At 35.7% G+C, this 25253-nt stretch overlaps 2 protein-coding genes across 2 annotated transcripts in view; one reads left to right on the forward strand and one right to left on the reverse strand.

Annotated features, from left to right (window-relative positions):
* LOC146745916 (peroxidasin homolog) overlaps nucleotides 1-16111 on the forward strand; it is a 48176-nt gene extending 32065 nt beyond the window's left edge. The window contains exons 2-8 of the mRNA XM_085498809.1: nucleotides 7685-7798; nucleotides 9187-9462; nucleotides 12032-12316; nucleotides 12493-12626; nucleotides 14522-14657; nucleotides 15483-15601; nucleotides 15998-16111. Of these exons, the coding sequence (XP_085354935.1) occupies nucleotides 7735-7798; nucleotides 9187-9462; nucleotides 12032-12316; nucleotides 12493-12626; nucleotides 14522-14657; nucleotides 15483-15601; nucleotides 15998-16111 (1128 nt within the window). The 5' untranslated portion in view covers nucleotides 7685-7734. The remainder of the gene's footprint in view (nucleotides 1-7684; nucleotides 7799-9186; nucleotides 9463-12031; nucleotides 12317-12492; nucleotides 12627-14521; nucleotides 14658-15482; nucleotides 15602-15997) is intronic.
* Nucleotides 1-25253, reverse strand: part of LOC100366335 (beta-1,3-galactosyltransferase 1-like) — a 414782-nt gene that overhangs the window by 233491 nt on the left and 156038 nt on the right. The window lies entirely within an intron of this gene.

A 25253-nucleotide genomic window follows, 5' to 3' on the forward strand; every position in this document is an offset into this window, starting at 1 on the left:
TACAATACAGGTGATTAACATTGTTATGTAAATCAGTCTTGCTGCTATGATGAGTACTGTAATTCGTATGTACGTAGTGTTCTTTACTGCAGTTTCGTCAAATTTTTAGACTTTTTGTACACTGCTACAAAGTTATGTGGTTTTTCTTCTCTTGTGAAATTCACAGAAATGTTTATCTTGTAAAATGAAAGTTTTTGATCATGAAATTCTACAGGAATTGCTGATACTTTGTGAATAGTTTGTTGCTGTTAAGGTCATGTATTTGTGTGATAAACGTGATATTACTTTTTGTGGATTATGTAGTTAAGGTGGCGTGGAGATGAAATCACATTGCTAAACATGCTTATCCTGATTGCCTGTATATGCAGGGATTGAAATAGAATTTTTTCCCTGCATGCACAGTGTGCATGTTGAATTTGAAATTTACCTGCACTAACTTGTTGTGAAATGCACCACTTTTAAAGTTTAAATAACATTTACGGTTTATCGATTGATGATTGATTTTTTAGTTGTCTTACAATGTTGGTTGAACTTAATTTAGGAATATAATGAATATAATGAGAAAATGTGTTAATTTCTACATGCACAGCGTGCATATTATATTTTGAGTTTACTTGCACTAGCTAATAATCTATGTGCCTAATGCAGTGTGCACCAGAGTATTTTGACCCCTGATATGTACTGTATTTGTGGTTTCGTGATCATATCAAAATTAACATAATTTCCAATGAGATCTTTCTCACATACTGCTATATAAATCTTATTATATAAATTCTTGTATGCACTATTATGCTATCACGTTGGACAAGTTCTCTGTTTGGTTAGGGACAACGTCAAAAGATCGATGTCGGATAAAAAACTTATTTCCTTTAGTTTGGGGGTGGGGGGTTTTGACCTCAAAAAGTTTCCATCGGACAAAAACGATTTTATTTTTTAATGAAGTCAAAAATATCTTGGAGTATTTGTAGTTCGTTTTTTTTCTATCCAATCATGGACAGAAAAAACAGAAAAATGGTTTGGTTCGAGTGTAAATCTGTGCGTCAAATGAGGTGCATTTGTAAAATCTTTTTACACCCACCCGACAGCCAACTGCTATGCAATACTACTGTCCAATTATCAATTTGTATTTAATGGTGAATGTAGTCTGACGCCATGACCAATATTTATAAATTAAGTTTCAGTGGGGGGTAGGGGGTTTGGAAAAAAACTAAAAGAATTAAGTTTTTTATCCGACATCGATCTTTTGACGTCGTCCCTTAGTTACCATAGAGAGAGAGGGAGATCTACAAAAGGTATGTGTAGTGTACTCACATCAAGCTAGTAGAAATATGCAATTTCAGGAAGATATATTGCTATACCAGCTTCAGTTTTGTAATACTGTAGAATACTTTATTTTCGCTTGGAATTTATTTTCGCTATTTTCGCTGAAAGAATGATTCCGTGAAAATAAAATTCAGCGAATATACATTTTTCCCTATATTTCACATTCAACTTGTCAAAAATCGGTGAAAATAACTTCCAAACAAAACACCCAAAATGCCTTTTCAGCAAAAATTAATTCCAGCTAAAATACTGTAGAATACTTTATTTTCGCTTGAAATTTATTTTCGCTATTTTCGCTGAATGGATGAATCTGTGAAAATAAAATCCAGCGAATATACTTTTTTTCCTATATTTCACATTAAATTCATCACAAATTCTCAAAAAAGCCTGCCATTCCCTTCAGAAGATTGGTACAAAAATTGACCCAAATTTAAAAATACTCAAAAATACCTGCAGCAGAATGATTTTGTAGTCTGCTTTTCCCACAGGAAATGTTGATGTAAATTTACCAAATTTTTGATCAAAAACTAAAAACAATATCTGACTCTGTTCATATGATGGTCCAAAAAGATGATGAAATTTAATGAAAGTTTTACAAAATGTACAAAATGTTCGCTCTGAATTTTGGACGGAAAAATGTCTGCCACTAAATGGGTTAAAGGACAAATGGACGAACAACAAACATACAACACATGTTAAATAGATAAAGTTACTCAAATGCGTGTCATGAGTGTCCTGTAGTTTTATGTGCTTTGCTGTGAAGCTCATTTTTAACACATAATCGTCTTACCGGTACCTACAAATGCACAAAAATGGGAATAGCCATTTTAACCTAAAACTGTATGATACAAATTAAAATAGTATAAATGTGTAAAATATTATTTAAATAAATAACTCCATAATCTGATTCCATCTGTTTCCTATGCATGTATTATCTTCAGGTTTCATCAGCAGATGTTATTATTCATTGTGTAGATGCATCATATATCATATACAGTTATTTTTAGTAATATTTTGAATATCAATATACAAGTACCAGTAGCAGTTTTGTTTTCAAGTAAACAAACAAAAAATGGAAATTTGGTCCAACAAAACTAGAAAGCCACCGTTTATCTTCTTTCTTTTTTTTAATGCTGAAACCGGTCGTTGGAATTAAATTCAAACATTGCATGTGGTTGTTTTGCCCAACTATTGGCTGATTTCTGTGTCTTTGCTTACCCGGTATATTGTGTTACATATATGTGTTGTCAGTGTTTATTACATTGCTGGATATTAACAATTTATTGCCCATTAGATTAAATGAAACATAAATTTTCTGAACAGCGTTGATTAGACACAGGGTACATTATTACTATTGTGTATTGATGGTGTTTCCCATTAAGCATAAAAGAGCAGGGGTATATTATATTTTGGTATAGTTCTTTTCAAAGTTCAATTACTGTGGAATACTTTATTTTCGCTGGAATAAATTTTCGCTGAAAAGGCTTTTTAGGCGTTTGGTATGGAATTAATTTTCACTGTTTTTTGATGAGTTTAATATGAAATATAGGAAAAAAAGTACTAGTATATTCGCTGGATTTTATTTTCACGGAATCATCCCTTCAGCGAAAATAAATTCCAAGCGAAAATAAAGTATTCTACAGTACCATACAAATGGGATGTTTTATTTGTTATGCAAATGAATTTATGATATGAAAATAGGACTATATAAATGTAGGTTAGGTGAGTCAGTTATGTTGTGTGCTGGAATATTGTTTTTTTTAATTCTGTCTTGTAATATTGGCCAAAATATTATAACTGTGTTCAATTACAATAATAGTAGAAATGCATAAACAAGCAAATGCTGTGTCCTACAAGGATCGATTTTGGAACCAATTTTATTTCTAGCAATAACATAAACTCAATGATTGCTTTTGTTTTTCTGAATTTTTGATGATAACAAATTTTTTAACACAATCTTATTAACAGAGAATTTCAAAGAGTTTGGCAATAGTGCACTTTAACGAACTTACTATAAATAACAATAATTATTACTTGTGATTTGCTAATAGAGGGCATTATCTATGTTATATTTAGGTATTACTGTGCACTGTAGATCAGTGGAGGTCGATGTGATGACGCACTGTCTAAGTGCATACTTTGCGGCATCCTTGTAATAACCTTATTCTTGTACATCTCCCAATACAAGATCATGGGAATGCCGAAATCCAAAATGTTTAGAACAGAATCAACAAACTTTATTGTGTGGGATCCGGTCAAACCCTGATGGCAGCCATGTTTGTTTTTATTATTAGAGGACGCTCACACATGTAATTGTTCCATATTTGGAATTTGTGTTTCCTAATATGGTAGAATGAAATCACCCACAGTGCAATACTGCAAAATTTATTACAACCTGTGTAAGGCCTAATAAAATAATCTTCTGGTCAGAGTGCGTACCACAAAAAAAAATTTGTTTTCTTTGTTTAATTTATTCATTTATTTGATTCAACCTGTAGTCTTGTGAGACATAATTACTAGTAAAAACAAAATTGTCATCCAACTCAGGAACCAGTTCAATCTGAATTTTACCTAAAGTGGATAGAGGTGTGCAGCCCACCTCTCGTAATCTATACCCACTTCTAAACAAGGAATGACATCATCCGTGAAGATACATGACATCGACGCGAAAAAAACAAAAACATCTCACAACTTTTGCAAACAGTGAGTGCAACGCATTTTTTATAACTTTTCCCGATATCTGGCTTTGAATATAAGGACCTGTTAAAAAGTACATAAATGCTACACACTTCTAAACCAAACCATTGATAAATGACTACCCACTTCTAAACAAAAAAACGTGAAATGACACCCCACAAGCCGTATTGGACTTCTCTGAAAGTACCGCGTAGCCATGGGATATATACCAGTATACTGGATGAAAGTAGGATGCAGTGTCCATGTCTACATTGCATTTTTTAAATGATAGTCATTAGCCGACTGAAACAGGCAAAACTGCAGAAAGTTTGTTAGCCACATTCACCCCTGTAACTGTGCTGTTGATAAACCCCAATCTCCCCAGGCAGAGTTCTATCACGAATATATCTCTGCCACCACGCGATCTTATGCTTGTCGTTGATTGGTCGATGCATCACAGTGGTACTACTTTCAAAAACGCGCACCAAACCATTGCAATGCAGGTGTTCGATTTTCGAACCCAACGAAAGCGTGCGCGTTGTTTGTAGATTCTGGCTGTTTTCACAGTGAGAAGCTCATATTTTTACTTTCCTTGGCACAAACGGAGTGGCAATAGAACGTGTTCGCTGTCAATACCACGTTGTGCTTTCCTTTCTTCATATGTCTTCGCCTAGCGATCGACAGGGCCGTCAGCATGATGAACCGAGTAACCATTATTCTGCCGCATGAAATTATTTTCTTTTGTAATTTATAACTATTTCACCGTTTTAAGTGCGTTTACAAAAAAGTCATTATTAGCTATCCATGAAATATTTTAAAACTTGTTTATCAGTAGGAATAAATCAACACAAGATCCCTCTACTAACAAAAATACGCAAATGATACGCGTAGTAAAAGTCTTGTGGTGTATCACCACAAAATGGCGGTGTGTGGTGGCAGAGATACTTTCGGTGATCTAACCGCAAGGAACTCTGGGAAGGAGAATGGATAAACCTAACACAAAATTACCAGTAGTAAATTCCTATTGAACCGTCTAATTCAGTCACGAAGGAGATTTATTAGTGTTTCTACATTAATTATCGAACAAATTAATTAACTTAATTTAATTTAATATTTATAAGCAACAGCAATTATTTTAACTGTGTGTACATAATACTGCATCAGATTTTTAGTAATTTTTACTGCACTGAAGACAAGGGTTACAATTGTCTTGCTTATTCTCTCATTTTCGTCCATTAAAGTTCTGCTCTTAGATTTTTATTTTGCTCACCAGTCTACTTGTGTGGGAGTTCTACACAGTTGATGTGATTTCCATGACGACATCAATTTTGCTCATTTATGATATAATGTATACTGTTTGTTTTGGTTGATATGTTTCAGTAACGGTCAAAATATTTTGGGAGAGACAGAATTTAGGCTGATTTTCAACCAGTCAATTTAATTGTTAATCTTATAGTAGGAATTTTGAACTTGGTAACAGTTGGTTAGGTTGCCATGGTTTCACTATATCTGATTCAGGTATTTCAGTGCACAACACATTTGTTAGCTTGCCATTATGAATGTCAGTCTGAAAACTGCACTGCATACATTTTGGTTTTGTAATATTGTGTTCTGTTATTTAGAAGATGTTTAGGGACGACGTCAATAGATCGATGTCGGATAAAAAACTTATTTCCTTTAGTTTGGGGGTGGGGGTTTTGACCTCAAAAAGTTTCCATCCTACAAAAACGATTTTATTTTTTAATGAAGTCAAACAAATCTTGGAGTATTTGTAGTTCGTTTTTTTTCTATCCAATCATAGACAGAAATAACCGAAAAGGGAAAAAAAACAGAAAAATGGTTTGGTTCGAGTGTAAATCTGTGCGTCAAATGAGGTGCATTTGTAAAATCTTGTTACACTCACTCGACAACCAACTGCTATGCAATACTACTGTCCAATTATCAATTTGTATTTAATGGTGGATGTAGTCTGACACCATGGTCAATTTTTATTAATTAAGTTTCAGTGGGGGGCAGGGGGGTTTGGAAAAAAACTAAAGGAATTAAATTTTTTATCCGACATCGATCTTTTGACGTCGTCCCTTAGTTGATGAAATATCTGTAATGCATGTATTTAAAAGGAGGTGGTCTTTATAAATACAGTTTGCCCCTATGTTATGCCCTTGTACTGCCTAAAAGTGGTTACTATAGGCAGGTGGTCTATATACAGAGGTGGTCACTAACACAAGTTTGACTAGAAAAAGAATAAAAACCCCATAATTTTTCCTGGGACATAAAAAACAAATTCTTTTCTTTTTGGCCCTAATTTCAATATTCATGCATCTACTATGATATACTGGTAGTACTGTGACAGAAAACAAAAGCTATGTGAAACAGTAACAACAATCTTGCTCACATTTGATTGAGGATTGCCAAAATATTTTTTAATCATTCTGAAAAAAATGTAGCAAAATATATTCTATGTTTAGGGTTAAGGTAGAGATGCAGTTTACCTGACAGGTATTTTAATTAGTTAATTGGGAAACCAAGATGACCTCCCTTGTCCACAAAACTATATATTTTCGGAAAGCTTATTGTATGAATTTAAACATTTTGTTAGTATTTTTTTTATGGAGACTGTAGTTTGAAATATGCACAAAAATGTGCTTTTTAGGTCAAAAATGATTTAAAAAAAATTAGCTTCTAAACCATGCTTCTGTTTCCTGTCAAAATTGGTTTATGGGTACATCTGTTTACTATGAAGAAAGTGTCGTCTTGAAAACTGTCTACCAGTTGTCATTTTTGCAGGGCAGCAGCTCAAATTTCACTACTTCAAGTTTATGCATAAATTAACACCCAGGCTAGTTGTCTGTATGATTGTTGTAACACTGTTCAACCAAAAACAATGCCCTGAGGGCGTTTTGAAGATAAACACATTGTCAATCATTTGTGAAAATTTCAAAACAAAAGGTCAAAGCGTCTAGGAGCTACTTTTTCTTGGATGTGCACTAAAAAGAAGCTGAGATAATTGCTAATTTGCATAACAATTCACTCAGTAAGAATTTTGCTAATGCGGCTGTAACATTTCAAATTTTAAATGTATTATCGTTTTGTTAAATATAATGCACAATATGGAGATCCTATCATTTCTTTTTTCACCATGTTTCTTTTTTATTATTTATGTACAGCCTTGCTAAATCTTGCTAAGAATTCAAAAAAGAGAATGTTTGCACCTGTTATCTATATTTTAAAATCGTTTTTTGAGTATGTTCCATTATTCGCAATTCTTCAAAATTTTAACAGTCTATAGCCAAGACTGTTTGGATAATAAAAAGCAAAAAAAAAATTCAGCCCCTAGTGCTAATGAACCTGTATCTCTACCTAAATTTTGATTAAGTGTTCACTTCTTCCTTAATGTAACTGACCACAGAAATCATTTTGATCACGGTTTTTGTTTTGTTTGTTATCAAGAACGAGAAAACTTTATTTTGACAATGAGATATTATAGCCATGAAAGGTGTTTTAATTAATACTTCTTCCAAGCGCAGAAAAAAGTGATTAGTGCAATTTGTCTACCATATCTCTCTTCCAAGAAATTCTAATTATCAATTCAAGAATAATTTCAACTTTAACATACCAAAACTTTGCCAGATATTGCCAACTATTTTGATTTCCTAAATACAAATATTTTTTTTTTTTTTTTCAGATTGCTCTTGGTGTACCTGAACACACTGTTATTAACATGAGGCACGCAGCATGGCTGCCAACAAATCAACTCTCATATCAACTCTAGCAGTTGTTTTCATTTTCATAATTCCTGGTAAGAATTTCATCACTATTTAAAGGGTAATCTTTCAATCGCTGGGACTGCGTCATTGGCTTTACCTTCAATGACGCTGAATATACTCTAAACAACTAATCATTGTAATTTTATTCTAATAAGTAAATTTTCTGTAAGTTAACATTAATTTTTCACTGGGTTTTAAGTTCACTATTTCAGTTGATAAGCAAAATCTGCTTACTGTGGAATACTTTATTTTCGCTGGAATTAATTTCGCTGAAAAGGCTTTTTGGGTGTTTTGTATGGAATTTATTTTTCACTGATTTTTGATGAGTTTAATGTGAAATATGGGGAAAAAAATATATTCGTTGAATTTTATTTTCACGGAATCTTCCCTTCAGCAAAAATCACGGAAAATAAATTCCAAGCGAAAGTAAAGTATTCTACAGTAATTAAATTACATACTCATTGTCTATATTCGCATCAGGAAATTTAAAACACAACGAATATGCTCAAAATATCAACAGTTAATTTTAGGATATTTGCGTACCTAATAATGTGTTATAAACATTTGATGATAGGCAATTTCGATGAAGTAAGGAAATTTCGATGAAGTAAGGATATCTCAATGCAGTATTCCTCTCTGAAAGATGGATATCATTATAACCACCCCGACGATATACTACTCGCTTCTTAAAACTTAATACTGTAAAATGACTAATTTTCACTGGGTTTAAATTTCACTGATTTACCATTTCAGGCATATTCAGTGGGTTTTAAATTCACGGTTTCGTCATTTAGATAATGTGTTCTATGCTAAATTTTACATATTCACTGGGTTTTAATTTAGCGCATTTTTCCAGTCAGCGAAATAAGCTAAATTAAAACCCAGTGAATAATTTCCCCCTTTACAGTACCTCCACAGGTTCGGGGTACATTTATCTGTTAATCCCCACCATAGGTGTGAAAATGTTGCATTGGGTTGAGCAGCAAACAAATAATCACTGATAGCATAATTTAGAGACAAATGGTAGACAAATATACCAAAATTAGCATATCAATAGGTAACTTACTAGGGGGCGCTATTTTAGGAAAGGTGTTAACATTTTTGGACTGAGTAGGATACCATCGTCAAATACATAATGTAGCAAAATTAACCGTTAAAAAAGGAAAATATAATTTCAATCTCAAATCATAAAATTTTTGGGAACGATGTTCAATCCTGTCGTTCACACATTACTGAAGATCACAAAGTGAACAGAAAATTACCTATTACATTACACTCGCATATAACATGAAATACAACTTAGATAGTTGATCTCATTTCATTTTCTGCAAAACAAAAAACAATCTATATACATTATCACATTTTATATAAGTTACAGCTCATCTGAGACCACTGATTTTTTCTTCTTCTTTCACTGTAGGTGCTATTTGTTTGAATTTTGTGTTGGATCCCACAGACCAAATATCTAGAGAGTTTACTCCATGCTGGTTTCACTGCATGGCAATAGGAGGGCCCTCTGTGTTGTACACATGGCTTTTTAATAATTATCCAATCACAGGTCCAAATTATCAAATCTATGCAAATGGAACTCTCCTTATAAGGAATGTGACCCAGATGAATGTTGGGACATATTCCTGTCTGGCTGAGGCTGGTGAGGATAGTCTTCAAAGTCAAATAGCAGTTTTAACCTTGGCATGTAAGTTTGTTTGTGATCTTAATTTTCTAATGATTAATAATTTATTTGCTTGAAGTCTGAGTCAGTGAGTTATTCAGTTTTTTAGCTCCGCTGTCGACTTTGTCGAGCGGAGCTTATCATATGAGTGATTGTCCGTCGTCGTCGTCCGTCGTCCGTGTCAATGTTTTACTTTTTCGACTTCTTCTTGAAAACTACAAGCCTGAATGCTTTGATACTTGGTGTATATGTACCTTGGGTAGACCTCTCTCAGATTTGTTCATTTCATGATGATATCTTCAATTCTCTAATTTTGGTGAATATTTTTGTCATTTTTAGTAAAAAGTGATATTTTTGACTTCTTGTTGAAAACCGCAAGTGCAATTGCTTTGATATTACATATATAGGTACTACATGTGAGCCTCTCTCAGATTTGTTCATTTTGTAATGATATCTTTAATTCTCTAATTTTGGTGAATATTTTTGTCATTTTTGGTAAAAAGTGATATTTTCGACTTCTTGTTGAAAACCGCAAGTCCAATTGCTTTGATATTTACATATATAGGTACTACATGTCGACCTCTCTCAGATTTGTTCATTTTGTAATGATATCTTCAATTCTCTAATTTTGGTGAATATTTTTGTAATTTTTGGTATAAAGTGATATTTTCGACCTCTTGTTGAAAACCGCAAGTCCAATTGCTTTGATATTACATATATAGGTACTACATGTGGACCTCTCTCAGATTTGTTCATTTTGTAATGATATCTTTAATTCTCTAATTTTGGTGAATATTTTTGTAATTTTTGGTAAAAAGTGATATTTTCGACTTCTTGTTGAAAACCGCAAGTCCAATTGCTTTGATATTACATATATAGGTACTACATGTGGACCTCTCTCAGATTTGTTCATTTTGTAATGATATCTTTAATTCTCTAATTTTGATGAATATTTTTGTAATTTTTGGTAAAAAGTGATATTTTCGACTTCTTGTTGAAAACCGCAAGTCCAATTGCTTTGATATATTATACATATAGGTACTACATGTGGACCTCTCTCAGATTTGTTCATTTTCTAATGATATCTTCTGTTCTTTAATTGCCATGTGCATTGCTAACAGCGGAGCTATCTCAGCCGACAGGCTGCTTGTTTTCTTCTATCTTCATTATTAATTATTATACATCTATCACTGAAAATAATATGAGGTTATTATGAGGATACCTCAAAATATGCACGTAGATCTCCGACGTGCAGCTGAGTTTGATGCGACAGCGTACTGTCTGAGTGCATACTTTGAGGTATCCTCTTAAACACCTTATTATTATACAGCTTTTCCTTTCAAGGATACATCATGGGAATGCCGAAATCCAAAAAGTTTAGAACAGATTGAGTGAACTTCTGTGTGTGGAGTCCCGTCAAACCCTGGTGGCAGCCATGTTTGTTTTTATTATTAGAGGACGCTTACTCATGTAATCATTCCATATTTGGAATTTGCATTTCCTAATATGGTAGGACGAAAATACCCCATAAAATACCGCAAAATTACGACACGCTGTAACTTGTGACGTTACGGTTACAGATGTATAATAATAGCATTTATAATTTCAAAGAACACCATATTTGCTTTTCTTTAAAATGTAATGGTACTCGTATGAAATTTGAAGTAAACTATACCACCAACATTGACTTTGTTTCTCATTATTTATGTTGTTTGACCACTTTCCATTGTGTACATATGACAGGGCAACATTAACTGTAGTGCGAGACAGAAATAGAATGCTGTCACTGAATGCAATCATTTATAGATATAGCAAAACCTTTTCATTTTGGCCCATTATGTCTCTCTAAATTATAGTGCAAGTAAAAGGTTATCCCAAGAATATGGGTAGATGCTTATTTGTTAACAATGACAAACTATGGCCATCTTACGCATGTGCAAGTGACGACTCCCATGCTTTAATAGAAACACATGCTTTTCTGGCAGTTTTTTTAATTATTTTATTATTCCTTGCGTCCAAAATACACAACTTGACAACAACACATGGCTGATGTATTCTAATTTTATTGTCAAATTATTGTCACTTTGATTTTTATGAAACTTTTCCCATAAACAATGAATCCACTAACTTTCAAGCTCCTCATCGCTAAAAAGTCAACAATCTGATTTAATCCATAGGAGTGTACTTGTCAATAGCTCTTAATGTGTTGCCGTATTGGGTATACTGGTAGTGGTGACCCTCTTCCCAGCTGTCTTTGTCTTCCCCCCATTCTCTCAATCCTATTATTTTTTCTCTCTACCTCCTCTTCTTCTTTCTTCTCCCCTTCCTCCCCCTCCTCCTCTTTCTCCTCCTCCTCATCTTTCTCCTCCTCCTCCTCCTGCTCCTCCTCCTACTCTTACTCCTCCTCCTCTTCCTCCTCCTCCTCCTCCTCCTCTTCTTCCTCCTCCTCCTCCTCCTCCTCCTCCTCCTCCTCCTCCTCCTCTTCCTCTTCCTCCTCTTCCTCTTCCTCCTCTTCATTCTAATCTGCTTGTGCTACTCTCACCATACATTGTCATCAAAACTCTGGTACTAAACAAATTTGTGTTATTTTCAGATTTGTCCAATTCTTTCTCAGTCCACCCTACCTCTCATATCCAGAGTATGGGTGATATTGTTCATCTTCAATGTAGTATTGACAGCTCACCACCTCCATCAATATCATGGTATTACAATGGTCAACCATTATCTGACGGTGGTGTTGTTACGTCAACGACACTCAGTGTATTGAGACTTGGTCCTCTGGAACATCAACAGATGGGTGTTTATAGTTGCTTAGCAACTAATGCTTTGCTGCCAGGGCAACAGAGGATGAGCAACCCAGCTACTTTAACTATTTTAGGTAAAAAGTGTAATATTGTAATAAGCATGTTTGACCCTTAATAACATATACTGTATTTGTTATGTCATCTGATTGACCATTCAATGTGTTAGCAATGATAGGTAGTAAATTTTTTCCTCCATTAATAGTGTGTATTGTCAAGAAAGCAAAGTTAAACAAATTATTTCTTATTTCAGGGCGTCCTGGTTTCATTACAACACCATCAGCACAAAGCATCGCTGTAGGAGGTACAGCAATCTTTCTATGTGAGACGATATCTATGCCAGCTGCAAGCATTGACTGGATAAATCAGTATGAACAAATTATCAGAGTAAGATTACTTTCTGTATCTGCTGGCGTAACCCTTACCTGACTTTTGTGATGCTATTGCTTCATAATGGCCCAGGCATATTATGTGACCCCAAAATACCTTTCTTCAACAAGGACCATGTCTAACTAGTGACAACATTACTTCGCCTGGGGCTACCTTACCACACTAGGTGCTACCTTACCTAACCATGGACAATGGACTACCTTACCACACTAGGTGCTACTTCACCACACTAGGTGCTACATGTACTTTACCTAACCATGGACTACTTCACCTCACCAGGGGCTACCTTACCACACTAGATGCTACCTTACCACACTAGGTGCTACTTTACCAAACCATGGACTACTTCACATCACCAGGGGCTACCTTACCACACTAGATGCTACCTTACCACACTAGGTGCTACTTTACCTAACCATGGACTACTTCACATCACCAAGGGCTACCTTACCACACTAGGTGCTACCTTACCACACTAGGTGCTACTTTACCTAACCATGGACTACTTCACATCACAAGGGGCTACCTTACCACACGAGGTGCTACCTTACCACACCAGGTGCTACATGTACTTTATCTAACCATGGACTACTTCACCTCACCAGGGGCTACCTTACCACACTAGATGCTACCTTACCTAACCACTTCACCTCACTAGGGGCTACCTTACCACACTAGGTGCTACCTTACTTAACCATGGACTACTTCAGTTCACCAGGGGCTACCTTACCTTGCCAGGGGCTACCTTACCTTGCCATGGACTACTTCACCTCACCAGGGGCTACCTTACCACACTAGGTGCTACCTTACCACACTAGGTGCTACTTTACCTAACCATGGACTACTTCAGTTCACCAGGGGCTACCTTACCTTGCCAGGGCTACCATACCTTGCCAGGGGCTACCTTACCTTGCCAGGGGCTACCTTGCCTTGCCATGGGCTACCTTACCACACTAGGTGCTACCTTACCTAACCATGGACTACTTCAGTTCACCAGGGGCTACCTTACCTTGCCAGGGGCTACCTTACCTTGCCAGGGGCTACCATACCTTGCCAGGGGCTACCTTACCTAGCCATGGACTACTTCACATCACAAGGGGCTACCTTACCACACGAGGTGCTACCTTACCACACCAGGTGCTACATGTACTTTATCTAACCATGGACTACTTCACCTCACCAGGGGCTACCTTACCACACTAGATGCTACCTTACCTAACCACTTCACCTCACTAGGGGCTACCTTACCACACTAGGTGCTACCTTACCACACTAGGTGCTACCTTACTTAACCATGGACTACTTCAGTTCACCAGGGGCTACCTTACCTTGCCAGGGGCTACCTTACCTTGCCATGGACTACTTCACCTCACCAGGGGCTACCTTACCACACTAGGTGCTACCTTACCACACTAGGTGCTACTTTACCTAACCATGGACTACTTCAGTTCACCAGGGGCTACCTTACCTTGCCAGGGCTACCATACCTTGCCAGGGGCTACCTTACCTTGCCAGGGGCTACCTTGCCTTGCCATGGGCTACCTTACCACACTAGGTGCTACCTTACCTAACCATGGACTACTTCAGTTCACCAGGGGCTACCTTACCTTGCCAGGGGCTACCTTACCTTGCCAGGGGCTACCATACCTTGCCAGGGGCTACCTTACCTAGCCATGGACTACTTCACCCTGCCAGGGGCTACCTTACCTTGCCATGGGGCTACCTTATCTTGTCAGGGACTAATTTACTTTGCCATGGACTACTTCTCCTCACCAGGGGCTACCTTACCCTGCCAGGGGCTACCTCACCTTGCCAGGGACTACCTTACCTTGCCTCATCTCATCAGCAGTTGCCAGCTGCTAGATTCGTAACAATGTTAAATGTTTTTGTAGGATTCTGGTCGGTTCCGTGTCTCAGAAAATCAGTTAGAGATCAGTGATGTGGAAAAACTTGATGAAGGCTACTACACATGCAGAGCTAGTAACAACTGGGGTAGTAACACAGCGGCAGCATTACTGACAGTACAAGGTATATTTACATCTAATATTTAAGAATCAAAAGATGGCACACTGCCACTTATTTCCTGATAACCAATCAATCAAATTTATTTTACCAGACATTTAGACTAATCTGATCTGTGGCTCAATAATTCACATATTGTAGGAAATTTTTTAATATATTTTAACATAACCTAAAAAATATAAGTAAAGAAAAATAAAGCAAACAAAAAATCATCAACATAATTGGTATGGCAAGACAAAATGAAGGACATTTTTTAAACATACATCCCCATCTTATTCCTGTTTGAACAATAATGAATCTCCCACAATGCAATACGAGATGAGCAGATGGGAATGTGGTAAGATTTTTGTATCTAGATCTTTCTCTGAATCCAATATTATACTGTCAGGAATTCATTATTGTTGTAAATCACCACTATCAGGATTTTAAAAAAATATTTAAATTTACGGCTTTTTGTTGAAATGAATAGAGGTTTACATTATCTTATGATGATATCTTATGATAATGTAAAGCTATGGCATCATAAAAATCTCTAATTCTGATTTGATGATTTATAACATGCAATAATGCTCAGTGAGGAATCCTTTATTTCAATTAAAATAATTAAATATACATGTATATGAGAAGAAAGAAATACTGAGTTTGGTAAGCATGTTAGTTTTGTAGATGTTCATGAGTAACCGACTTACGAACATACACACATATGTAAATTTTCAGATAAAAGCGATCGGAATTTCTTAACCTGAACAAATAATGGTGGGTTTGTTGTTTACAAAGATATTTAATTAGCTATTGTATGCTATGTATAGTAACACATTTTTATTGTTATAGATGCTATGATTGTGACATTTACAAGACGTCCATCAGATCAGACAGTGTCTGTTGGTAGCAGAGTTACATTCCCTTGTGAAGCTGATGGCAATCCTAGCCCATCAATTATGTGGTCTAAGGTAAGCTATTGTTGTTTTGTACAGATTAATGTTCAGAATGATCTTGACAAGATTAGCCTTTTCACCACCAGTTCATGGTCCCGTTTATAAACTGCGCTTTCCTCCAGAATATTGGGACAAACAATAGCAAAATTCTTCATTGCATTGATATCATAAAATAAGCAATATTTTAGTCTCATTGTATTCAGCCGTGTGAGATCAGATTCCATAAGATATAAAATTGGTTTCGTCTTGTTTTGGTGTGTCACTCAGGTATGCGGAAAATTCAAGCTATGCTATTCAAAAACAGTTACTTTGATTTCTGACTTAATTAACCTTTTCACCACCAGATCCCTCTTTTCATCACAAATTCACAACATAGTCCTGTTTATACATGTAGTCTGCACTTTCTTCCAGAATATTGAGACAAAAAATAGCAAAATTCTTCGAGTGAAAAATCGAAAATTGGCTCAGGTTTTGTCTGTTGGTTCCATAATTATGGTTGATTTCCAGAAATATGGAAGAATATAAGAAAAAAGTGCAGAAAAATTTGGGCAAGGAAGTCTGGTGGTGAAAAGGTTAAGCCTTATTAGTCCCCGTTCAGGCGCAGCCTGAAAAGGGGACTACTAATTCAGGTTATGTCCATAATTCCGTCTCCAACATTTTCTCAGAAATTCTACAGCAGATATCAGTGAAACTTGGCAGGTTGATGAACATGTCCCCTCCGAGTATGCACGTAATTTTTTTCCAGATCTGAAAATCCCAAGTGGGTCTTTTTCACGATTTTATCAAAAATTGCCTCTCCCGGCAACATTGACAAAACATCTGCGCATGCTCAGAATAAATTAATTACTGTAAAATACTTTATTTTTGCTTGCAACATTTTTTTGCTATTTTCGCTGAAGGAATGTTTCAGTTAAAATAAAATCCAGTGAATATACCCTTTTCTTATATTTTACAGTCAACTTGTCAAAAACCAATGAAAATAAATTCAATACAAAACACCCAGAAAAAGTCTTTTCAGCGAATGATAATTCCAGCTGAAATAAAATATTTTACAGTAGATTAGATCTGTGAGTAAGGCTATGTTATTACGGCACGTGATTTCTCCATTGCGTGCAATTTATTATAGTACTGTTTATACATGTATTCTGTTTGGCTCAGTGGTCTCATTCACTCGTTACTAGAAGAACTAGTAACTTTATTTGATTTCAAGAACTTCAAGAAGGCGGCATAAGAGACGTGTTTGCAAAGGTAAGTTTTCCAGTTTATTGGGGTACGATTGGTGTACATTTTGTGACGTACGGACGTGAATATTATGATGATTGCCAGCTTTATATTCTTGTGAAAAACCAAAAAAAGCAAACAATTGTCTCTAATCTACGAAACTAGTTTGTGAATTGTATACCCTGTCAAATTATTGTACACGAACGATTAATTCACGAGGACATAGTTTTCAAGTACCGGTAAATCGTTTTCCGGTCTTTTGCTTGTGTAGCGATTTCCGAAATATTCACAACTCGGGGGGGGGGGGGGGGGAATTTCCCTGTGCTGATCAATTTATTCATTATATAATAGCAGGTTGCCTATGATTATATTCGTATTTTTTATGTTGTGAGCATTGAACTGTTAGTTGCAACATGGAACTATAGTTCCATGGTTGCAATGAAGATTTTGGCGATCTTGTGCGATTCATCATGGCGGATGTACAGTGACAACACGTGTATGGACGGTCGGTCGAGCAGTCTGCAACGGACCACAGTCTGTGAACGGACCGTGAAATCGCCCGTTTTTTCGGCAGTTTTTTTTTTTAATGTTTTGGATATTTCATTCACTCCTGATGCCTAAAAGAGTCTAATTTATATTTTACCGTAGTCATTGACACCTATTCAAGAGTATCATGTTTATTGTGAATAGCGTGAATGGGTAAGCTTCGTTTCGACAATGGGCTGTTATTTCCGTGAACAATGTTAAATTATTCTTTGAATGCTCAGTTTATTTTTTTGAAAACAACTAATTTTTCGATTTAAAAAAAATCATGCCGTTTTCCCCGTCAAAATCAAAGCATAAAGATCTTGCTAAACATCGGTGAATCCCCTGTTGCGTTTACCACGAGGTCACTGAGCCGTCATTAACATATTTAAATGACCACGTGTACTGAAATAACATGGCGGATATCGCATCGCATCGCATTTACATTCGACCGAAATCATTCGTTTACGATGAAACTAAGTTGAATATTACTTCCAATTCATAAAAATTCAACGAATTATTTTTTGTGCGTATTATAATCATTACTGAATAATAATAAACAATTGCAATACTTCGAAAACAAGTAAGTTATTCACTTGCGAAACACAGAATGACCAGATTGTGCTACCGTGATCATTTGCTACCGGTACTAACAACTAAGCAATGTATTCGTGTTTGTATTTATTCGAAACTTCTTTTAGAAAATACTTTACTTTTCGTAAACTTTACTGAATTTTTGGGGGGATTCAATTCCAACATTTCGCGATGTCAAACCAAAGGCCTTTCACTCTTTGAGTGTGACACCTAAACCAGAAGTTTTATGGTGTATAAACTGGCACTAAATGAAAAGCCGTTGAACCTTATTCAAATTTATAAGTACATGTTATTATGTATTTAATTATGAAAACTGACTAAATTAAATGTGATCTTATTTTTAATTTGAACAGAATTATGATTTATATCGGTAATGACGTTTTCATCCAATATTAATAGTGCAATTGTTAAAATGCCTACCTACACATTTATTGTTTTTGTTTCTGTTGCCCTGAAATAGACATTTGTAAAAAAAAAAAAATTTAAAAATCATGCTTGATTCAAATTCAAAAAAAAATGATGTAGCCATGTAGCCCCTTCCTGTTATCTGTTTCCAACTTCTTCCAGAGTAAAACTGGTGAAGCCATGTAATTGCCATACAATCATAAACTGTGGGAAAACTTGTATGTTATTGAAAATCTTTATTTTGTTGTCTGTGAATTAATATAATATTTGAAATGGTGTAATGGTGCAAAATATTCTCAAGCAATTGGTTTTCTGGTGGCACTACACTGTGCATTTATGCATGATCTCAGCTTACTAAGTGATGATGGTGGTTGAAATGGAAAACTGAATACAAAAATCCAGTAACATCTTAAACGAATTTCTGTCTGCTGTGAATGCATGTTTCGTTACATCAAATAAATAACCCAATTTTATTGAATGTATCCAAAAACATGGTACCAATGATCTGAAATTTCAGGAGTGCTCGCTGAAGGTTTATCAATCTTGCTTATTGTCTTGTTCTTTACCAATCCTGCATTTCAGTTACTAGAATTTATACTAAAAAAAAATAGTTTCTGTTTTTCTTCTAATAATTCGGCCACTCTCAAAAACAAATATTTTTCCATGGTCGAAATGCAAGAAGAATACAAAACTATCGTGATTGCATAGCGATACCTGTAGGGCCATTGTCAATTAGTTCGCCTGATCAACACAGCGTTATACATAGGGCTGATATTGAATCACGGAGAGTAAAATCTTGTGATACTAATCTCTAGAACCGCTCAGATTGGTACATACCGGTATGTCTTATGAACCCACATGTGTATATCTTTAACAATACTCATTTTAAACTTTTTTTTTTTTACAGTGGTGCTGTGAACTGCTTCAATTTTGCAAGGCAATTTTTTCTGGGTTCCTACAACATGGAGTGTCAGGGACTTTATTGAAATTTCATAGAATCCTGAATATATCTAGAAGTGAAAATTAAATGGTTTACAGTATTTTATACCCATTAATAATGATGAAATGCAATAATATCACTGCACTAAAAAGACTTCAAACAATTATTGTTATTGTTCTCCATTGAAGGTTATGAGCAGACCAACCTTTACTGGCTTCCTTAATTATTACATGTACTTGCTCTGAAAACATAGCTTTTACAATTTGTTTAAATTAACAGATGTTGTTCTATGTACAATGAATACATTTTAAATAATAAACCTTACTGTATTAATAAAAAATTGTATTTGACAACATGAGAATGATTCTGATGCCCAGTGGTGATGTTGAAACAAACCCAGGTCCTGGTAATATACTAAGACCTGATTAACAAAGAAGTCATGTACATCAAGGTTCACTCAGATTTATGAATGCAGTTTCTTGAGCAAGTATACATGTATGACAAATAGTTTTGTTGCACTTGTGTACTCTGAGATTCTGAACATGGGTCAGTGGAAGTTTTTAGTTGTCAGTACAAAACTAGATTATGGGAAATCACTTTATGATGAGTTGTACCCACATAGAGTACATATTCATTCACCTGTTTGCAGATGTTCCTTGTACTACTTTATAATCAAATATTGGGGACTGTGACATTTCATGTCTTGTTTCTGTATGCATCATTGTTATTTAAACATCACAGTCAGTGTGCAGAATTTAAATTATACGTAAATAGTGTGCTATTAACAGATTTAATTTTGTGAGTTATTGAAAATCATGAAATTTTATAGCAGTGACAGCTCGTGAAATTTGAATTTTACGATTTCCATAAAAACATCAAATCATGAAAATTCCTAGTACTAAAAATTAAGCAGTTTACAGTATTTTAAACGCGTTGTACATGTTACATGGGAACCATATTAATACATCACCTACACAGACACATAGAATCAATGGAGAAAAAAAGGCATCAGCAGGTGATTTGTTTTGGGTAACAAGAGAAGTCGGCCAGCAGGAGAAGTCGGCCAGCAAAACAACGGAGAAGTCGGCCAGTGAGAGAAGTCGGCCAGTGAACATCGGAGAAGTCGGCCAGTGGGGAAGTCGGCCGGTGAAACATCGGAGAAGTCGGTCATTACGTACATACTACGTTCAAACATATTTACATTTTTTTTCTCGAAAAGTCGATCATTACTGGACTTGGTACTTACTACGCTTGTACATAATGACTACAAATATGTTTTCGTGCGTCAAGTACAAAAGTGAGGAGTCGGCCATTTCGGTACAGACTTCGTTCGTACATAATGACTACAAACATTGTTTTTCATGTGTCAAGTACGAAAGTGAGAAGTTGGCCAGTACAGTATAGACGTAAGTCAGAAGTCGGTTTTTACAGTACAGATTGCGTTCGTACACTTTGATTACAGAAAATGTGTTTTCGTGCGTCACGTACTATTAAAAAAATATGAGTAAGTGAGAAGTCAGCTATTACATTAAAGACTAGGAATTCAATGTATTTAATTGTTATTTTAACCATATCCGTCTCCCAGGAGACGCGATTGTGTCTTGAATAAACTAAACTTAATTGACAGTTAGTGAATAACATGTCTTTCTATTTACAGAGTACTGAAGGGATTTCAGAGTGAATGCATCGGACTGAAAATGTTTTTCTTGTTTGTGTTTAATAAAGATTCAGTTGTGTTGTGTTTTTGACGAGCTTTAGCGGCAGTCCACTCTGACAGTAACCTGCGTCGTACCGCAAAGCACATTGTTCAATCATGGAGCTAAATAAATGAACATCCAATGTACATTGTATTGTAAAACCAAAGTCCGGTTCATACCCGTTTGATTTAGTCTGTTATTCTATTTAATAAAGATTGAGCAACATTTGAGCGCTATTATTTTGTGTATGCCAAGTACATGACCCCACAGGATGTATGCCAGCAAGCATCACACCGACCCGATTAACATCTATTGTCCTAGGTGATAACTGCCGATGTTTTTACAGACAAATTGCGTTTCTTTTATTATAAAAACACCGACAAAGATTACACTGCTATTGAAGGTGTACAAAGGCCACGGATAATCGGACTATGCTTCGTATTTATTAACCACGGGGAAATCCATTTTTTGTATTTGATTGACTAATCGGTCTTTAAGGTACAGACTACATTCGTAGGCGTTGAGTATATACAAAATATTTATCGAACGTCAAGTACGGATTTCAAAATATAAACCTCCATGGTATATCTCTGTTCACCGCACATACATTTTTTTCCCTAAATTGCCGACATTTCGTCGTACATAAACTAAAATTATCAAGTGCGCTAAATTATAATTACCATGTAAGTACCGTAAGCACAGTTTATTTTGTCCTTTATGTAATGTTTATTTGAAGGCTTCATATTGAACGTCGATCAACCATACCTGATACATTCCCTGTGTAACTTACATATAGAATACTTTTCGAGATGTTTGCAGCGTCTGCAGCGCAATGGTATACAGTCAAACACAATAAAATGACAGGTTCAAATCCAGGTCTGTATGACGTCAGAGACGTGAATATTTATTCTAAGTGCCGGTGGTGGCGTAAAATCTGGACGTAAAATATATCTTATCCATAGGACTGGTTCGATCCTCCATTAACAGATCAAACAATAGTTGGATGTGTTTAAGTGTTTCATTATACCTCCAGAATTGTTGTAATTGTGACACCACTTAACCATTTTGCCATTGTACTAGCTGTTAATATTTGAACTTGCCGACTTGATAATGCGTTGCTCTTACGGCCATACATAATTTTTGCCATTGTACTAGCTGTTAATATTTGAACTTGCCGACTTGATAATGCGTTGCTCTTACGGCCATACATCATCGCAACTCGATTACCTTTATGTTATGTACTTTTCATGTTTTAAAATAAACTTAAATGCTGACAAATAAATTTCTCTAGTGTTTTTTTTTCAGCGCCGTTCACTTTCGTTTATCATCGCAACTCAATTACCTTTATGTTATGTACTTTTCATGTTTTAAAATAAACTTAAATGCTGACTAATAAATTTCTCTAGTGTTTTTTTCAGCGCCGTTTACTTTCGTTTATCATCGCAACTCGATTACCTTTATGTTATGTACTTTTCATGTTTTAAAATAAACTTAAATGCTGACTAATAAATTTCTCTAGTGTTTTTTTTTTCAGCGCCGTTTACTTTCGTTTATCATCGCAACTTGATTACCTTTATGTTATGTACTTTTCATGTTTTAAAATAAACTTAAATGCTGACTAATAAATTTCTCTACGTCTATGTTATATATCTTATCGAAATTCCATTAGCATTTATAATATGTAATGTGTATTTCAGGTTTTGACTATTTAGATTTTTGTTGTAATATCAGTTACGTTTACGTTATATATTTTTCGTTGTTCTAAATAAACTATTTTGAATAATTCTATCACTTTGAAACGTCTCTAGTTTTTTTATTGGCATTTTCTGGCAACGGAACTGGGCTACTTTTATGTGATGTATTTTTACTGTTTGGAAATAAACTATGGAATGCTTCACTTTAAAATGTTTCCAGTTTGATTTTATAAATAATTGTCATCCAACATCCGTAAAAAACAGAAATAAATAAGTATCTGTGATCCGTAGTCTAGACTCAAGCCAACGTCTCTCCATTTCCACATGATGTGTCAGTTGGCGGCGAGATGACTGTAAGTTCATATCACTTGTTTGGATGTAGTACCTAAGACAAAGCATTGTAATCCAGCAATAATCGCTTAACATTTTGGAAGAAAAATACATCTATTTTATGAAACACCGTACATGTACTTAGAAAACGTTGTTAGTTGCCATTTATTAAACCATGGATCTAAAAAATAGCTCCATGATTAAACGTACATTACACGTAACGAAGACGGCAAATACATTTTTTTGTTCACGTTAAAATGAATATAATTGATGTGTACAATAAATGGCAACAAATGACATTTTCTAATGTACATCATTTCATAAAATCATACGGCAGTTCAAACAGTTGAGTTGACGTGAACCATGCTCCATGCGTGAACTTACATAACAACTATGAAAGTAGCGCACTTCACGGGTAGCAGTTCAAATACTCAGTTCAAGCACTTCCATTGTGATGCATAACTTCACACTTTCACACCCTCGGCAAGTTCAAATATTAACAGTTTAGGCAATGAGTATAGTTGTGATTAAACACGACATTATTTGTTCCTTTTAGATAAATCATTGTCATTGTTATGTATTCTGTGCAAAACGAAAAGACTTATATTTTATGCACAAAGCATAATTAGTTCTTTCTGGCTAAATAACTATGACCTTACAGGTAATCTTCCCTCACTGAACTTCCGTTTTGCCATAAGGTTTTACTGAAAGAGAAAATCAAACATTGTTCTAGTAATCACCATGCACTGACACATTGCCACCCCCGTGAAAAGGGTGGTAAAGCCAGGCTATCCACGTAACAATATGGCCGCCGGCACGTTCTCTCAACTACAGGTTCGCATTGTTTATTATTCATGGCATACATGTGTGTCACTGCAAGATTTCGTTTTAAAAAAATGAAGATCCAATGATAACGTATGAGTAATAAATATCTGTCAAAAGTTTCTAATAAGTATTTCAATGCGATCACCCTGAATGAGTCCCAAAACTGCCATGTATCGGCGAATGGTCAATATTTTTGCTTGTCGAATGCTGTGATGTAGGGGTCGCCTGGTACCCAACAGCCCTACATGCAGTGGTTGTACTATTATAGTAGGTAGCCTATACGAACTCAGCAATTTGCTCTGTAGCTTACGAACATAGATTTGTACAGTCTCCCTGCCTATTAGTAGAGTTAAAGTGGCCGACTTCTCCGCCCGGCCGACATCTCCGACAGGCCGACTTGGTGACTGGCCGACTTCTCCTGCAGGCCGACTTGGCGATTGGCCGACTTCTCTCGTATTCTTGTTTTGATGTCACTCCACATCTTCTGTGGTGCATTGCCAAATCAGAACCTAATAACCTGTTGGTATTTAAAGCGGGGCTGTCGTCACCTGCGCACACACGGGAATTGAGTCCCAAGTGACGATAACAACACACACGAAAAATGAAAAAGCTCATGGGTAGGCGCCTGTTTGTAAACAATGACACGCTATGGCCATCTGACGCATGCACATGTGACGAAGGAATATCATATGCAAATGTATGTAAACAACATGCAAATGCATGCTTATGATGAGGTATGTATGGGGGTCTAAAAACTAACTCTGCGAGGCGATTGTGCGACTCGCCGAATGTCGATTATTGCACTCTGTGACAGGATCACAGTGTCACTCTGCGAAGAGCATGATTCCCAATGGTCGGTTGGTCGAAAAGCGCGAATCCCAATGGTCGATCGATGTAAGGGTACATCACATGCCTTATAGAAATGTTCAGTTTTAAATTGTTATTTCGCCAACTGCTCGCGAACTACGGTGAACAAGTATTTACCGACGACATGCCACACAGTTCGGTAATCAGCAAGTATTTAACATATATTTATTAACATATATAACATCCCCGAAGGGAATGAAAGGGGTTACAAAACACATGCACGTTGGTGTTGGCTGCCTTATTACAGTGTAACATCAGGGAGCTGCTAACATTAACGCCATCTTGAAGTTGTAAGGCTTCGTCCGCAACAATGCTCATTAGCATAGGCGGCAGCTTTAAAGCGAGTAGAGCGTGAAGTACTTTTCACACGATGTTGCGTTTTTTTTTTGTCATTAGCAAGTTTAATTTGTTATGACTGTATTCATCCCTTTGAACTCCCAAATGAAGCGTGTAGCGAGTCAACCTGTTTCTAGGCAATCAATATCATTTTATTAAGAATATTAAAAGAGAAAAAAACGTAAAGCTGTGTGAATGGATTCCTTAGGTTTGGTGGTTTCAAAGAAAACCGT

Source organism: Saccoglossus kowalevskii, chromosome 5 (genome assembly GCF_978046115.1).
Source record: "Saccoglossus kowalevskii chromosome 5, keSacKowa6.1, whole genome shotgun sequence".
NCBI lineage: Eukaryota > Metazoa > Hemichordata > Enteropneusta > Harrimaniidae > Saccoglossus > Saccoglossus kowalevskii.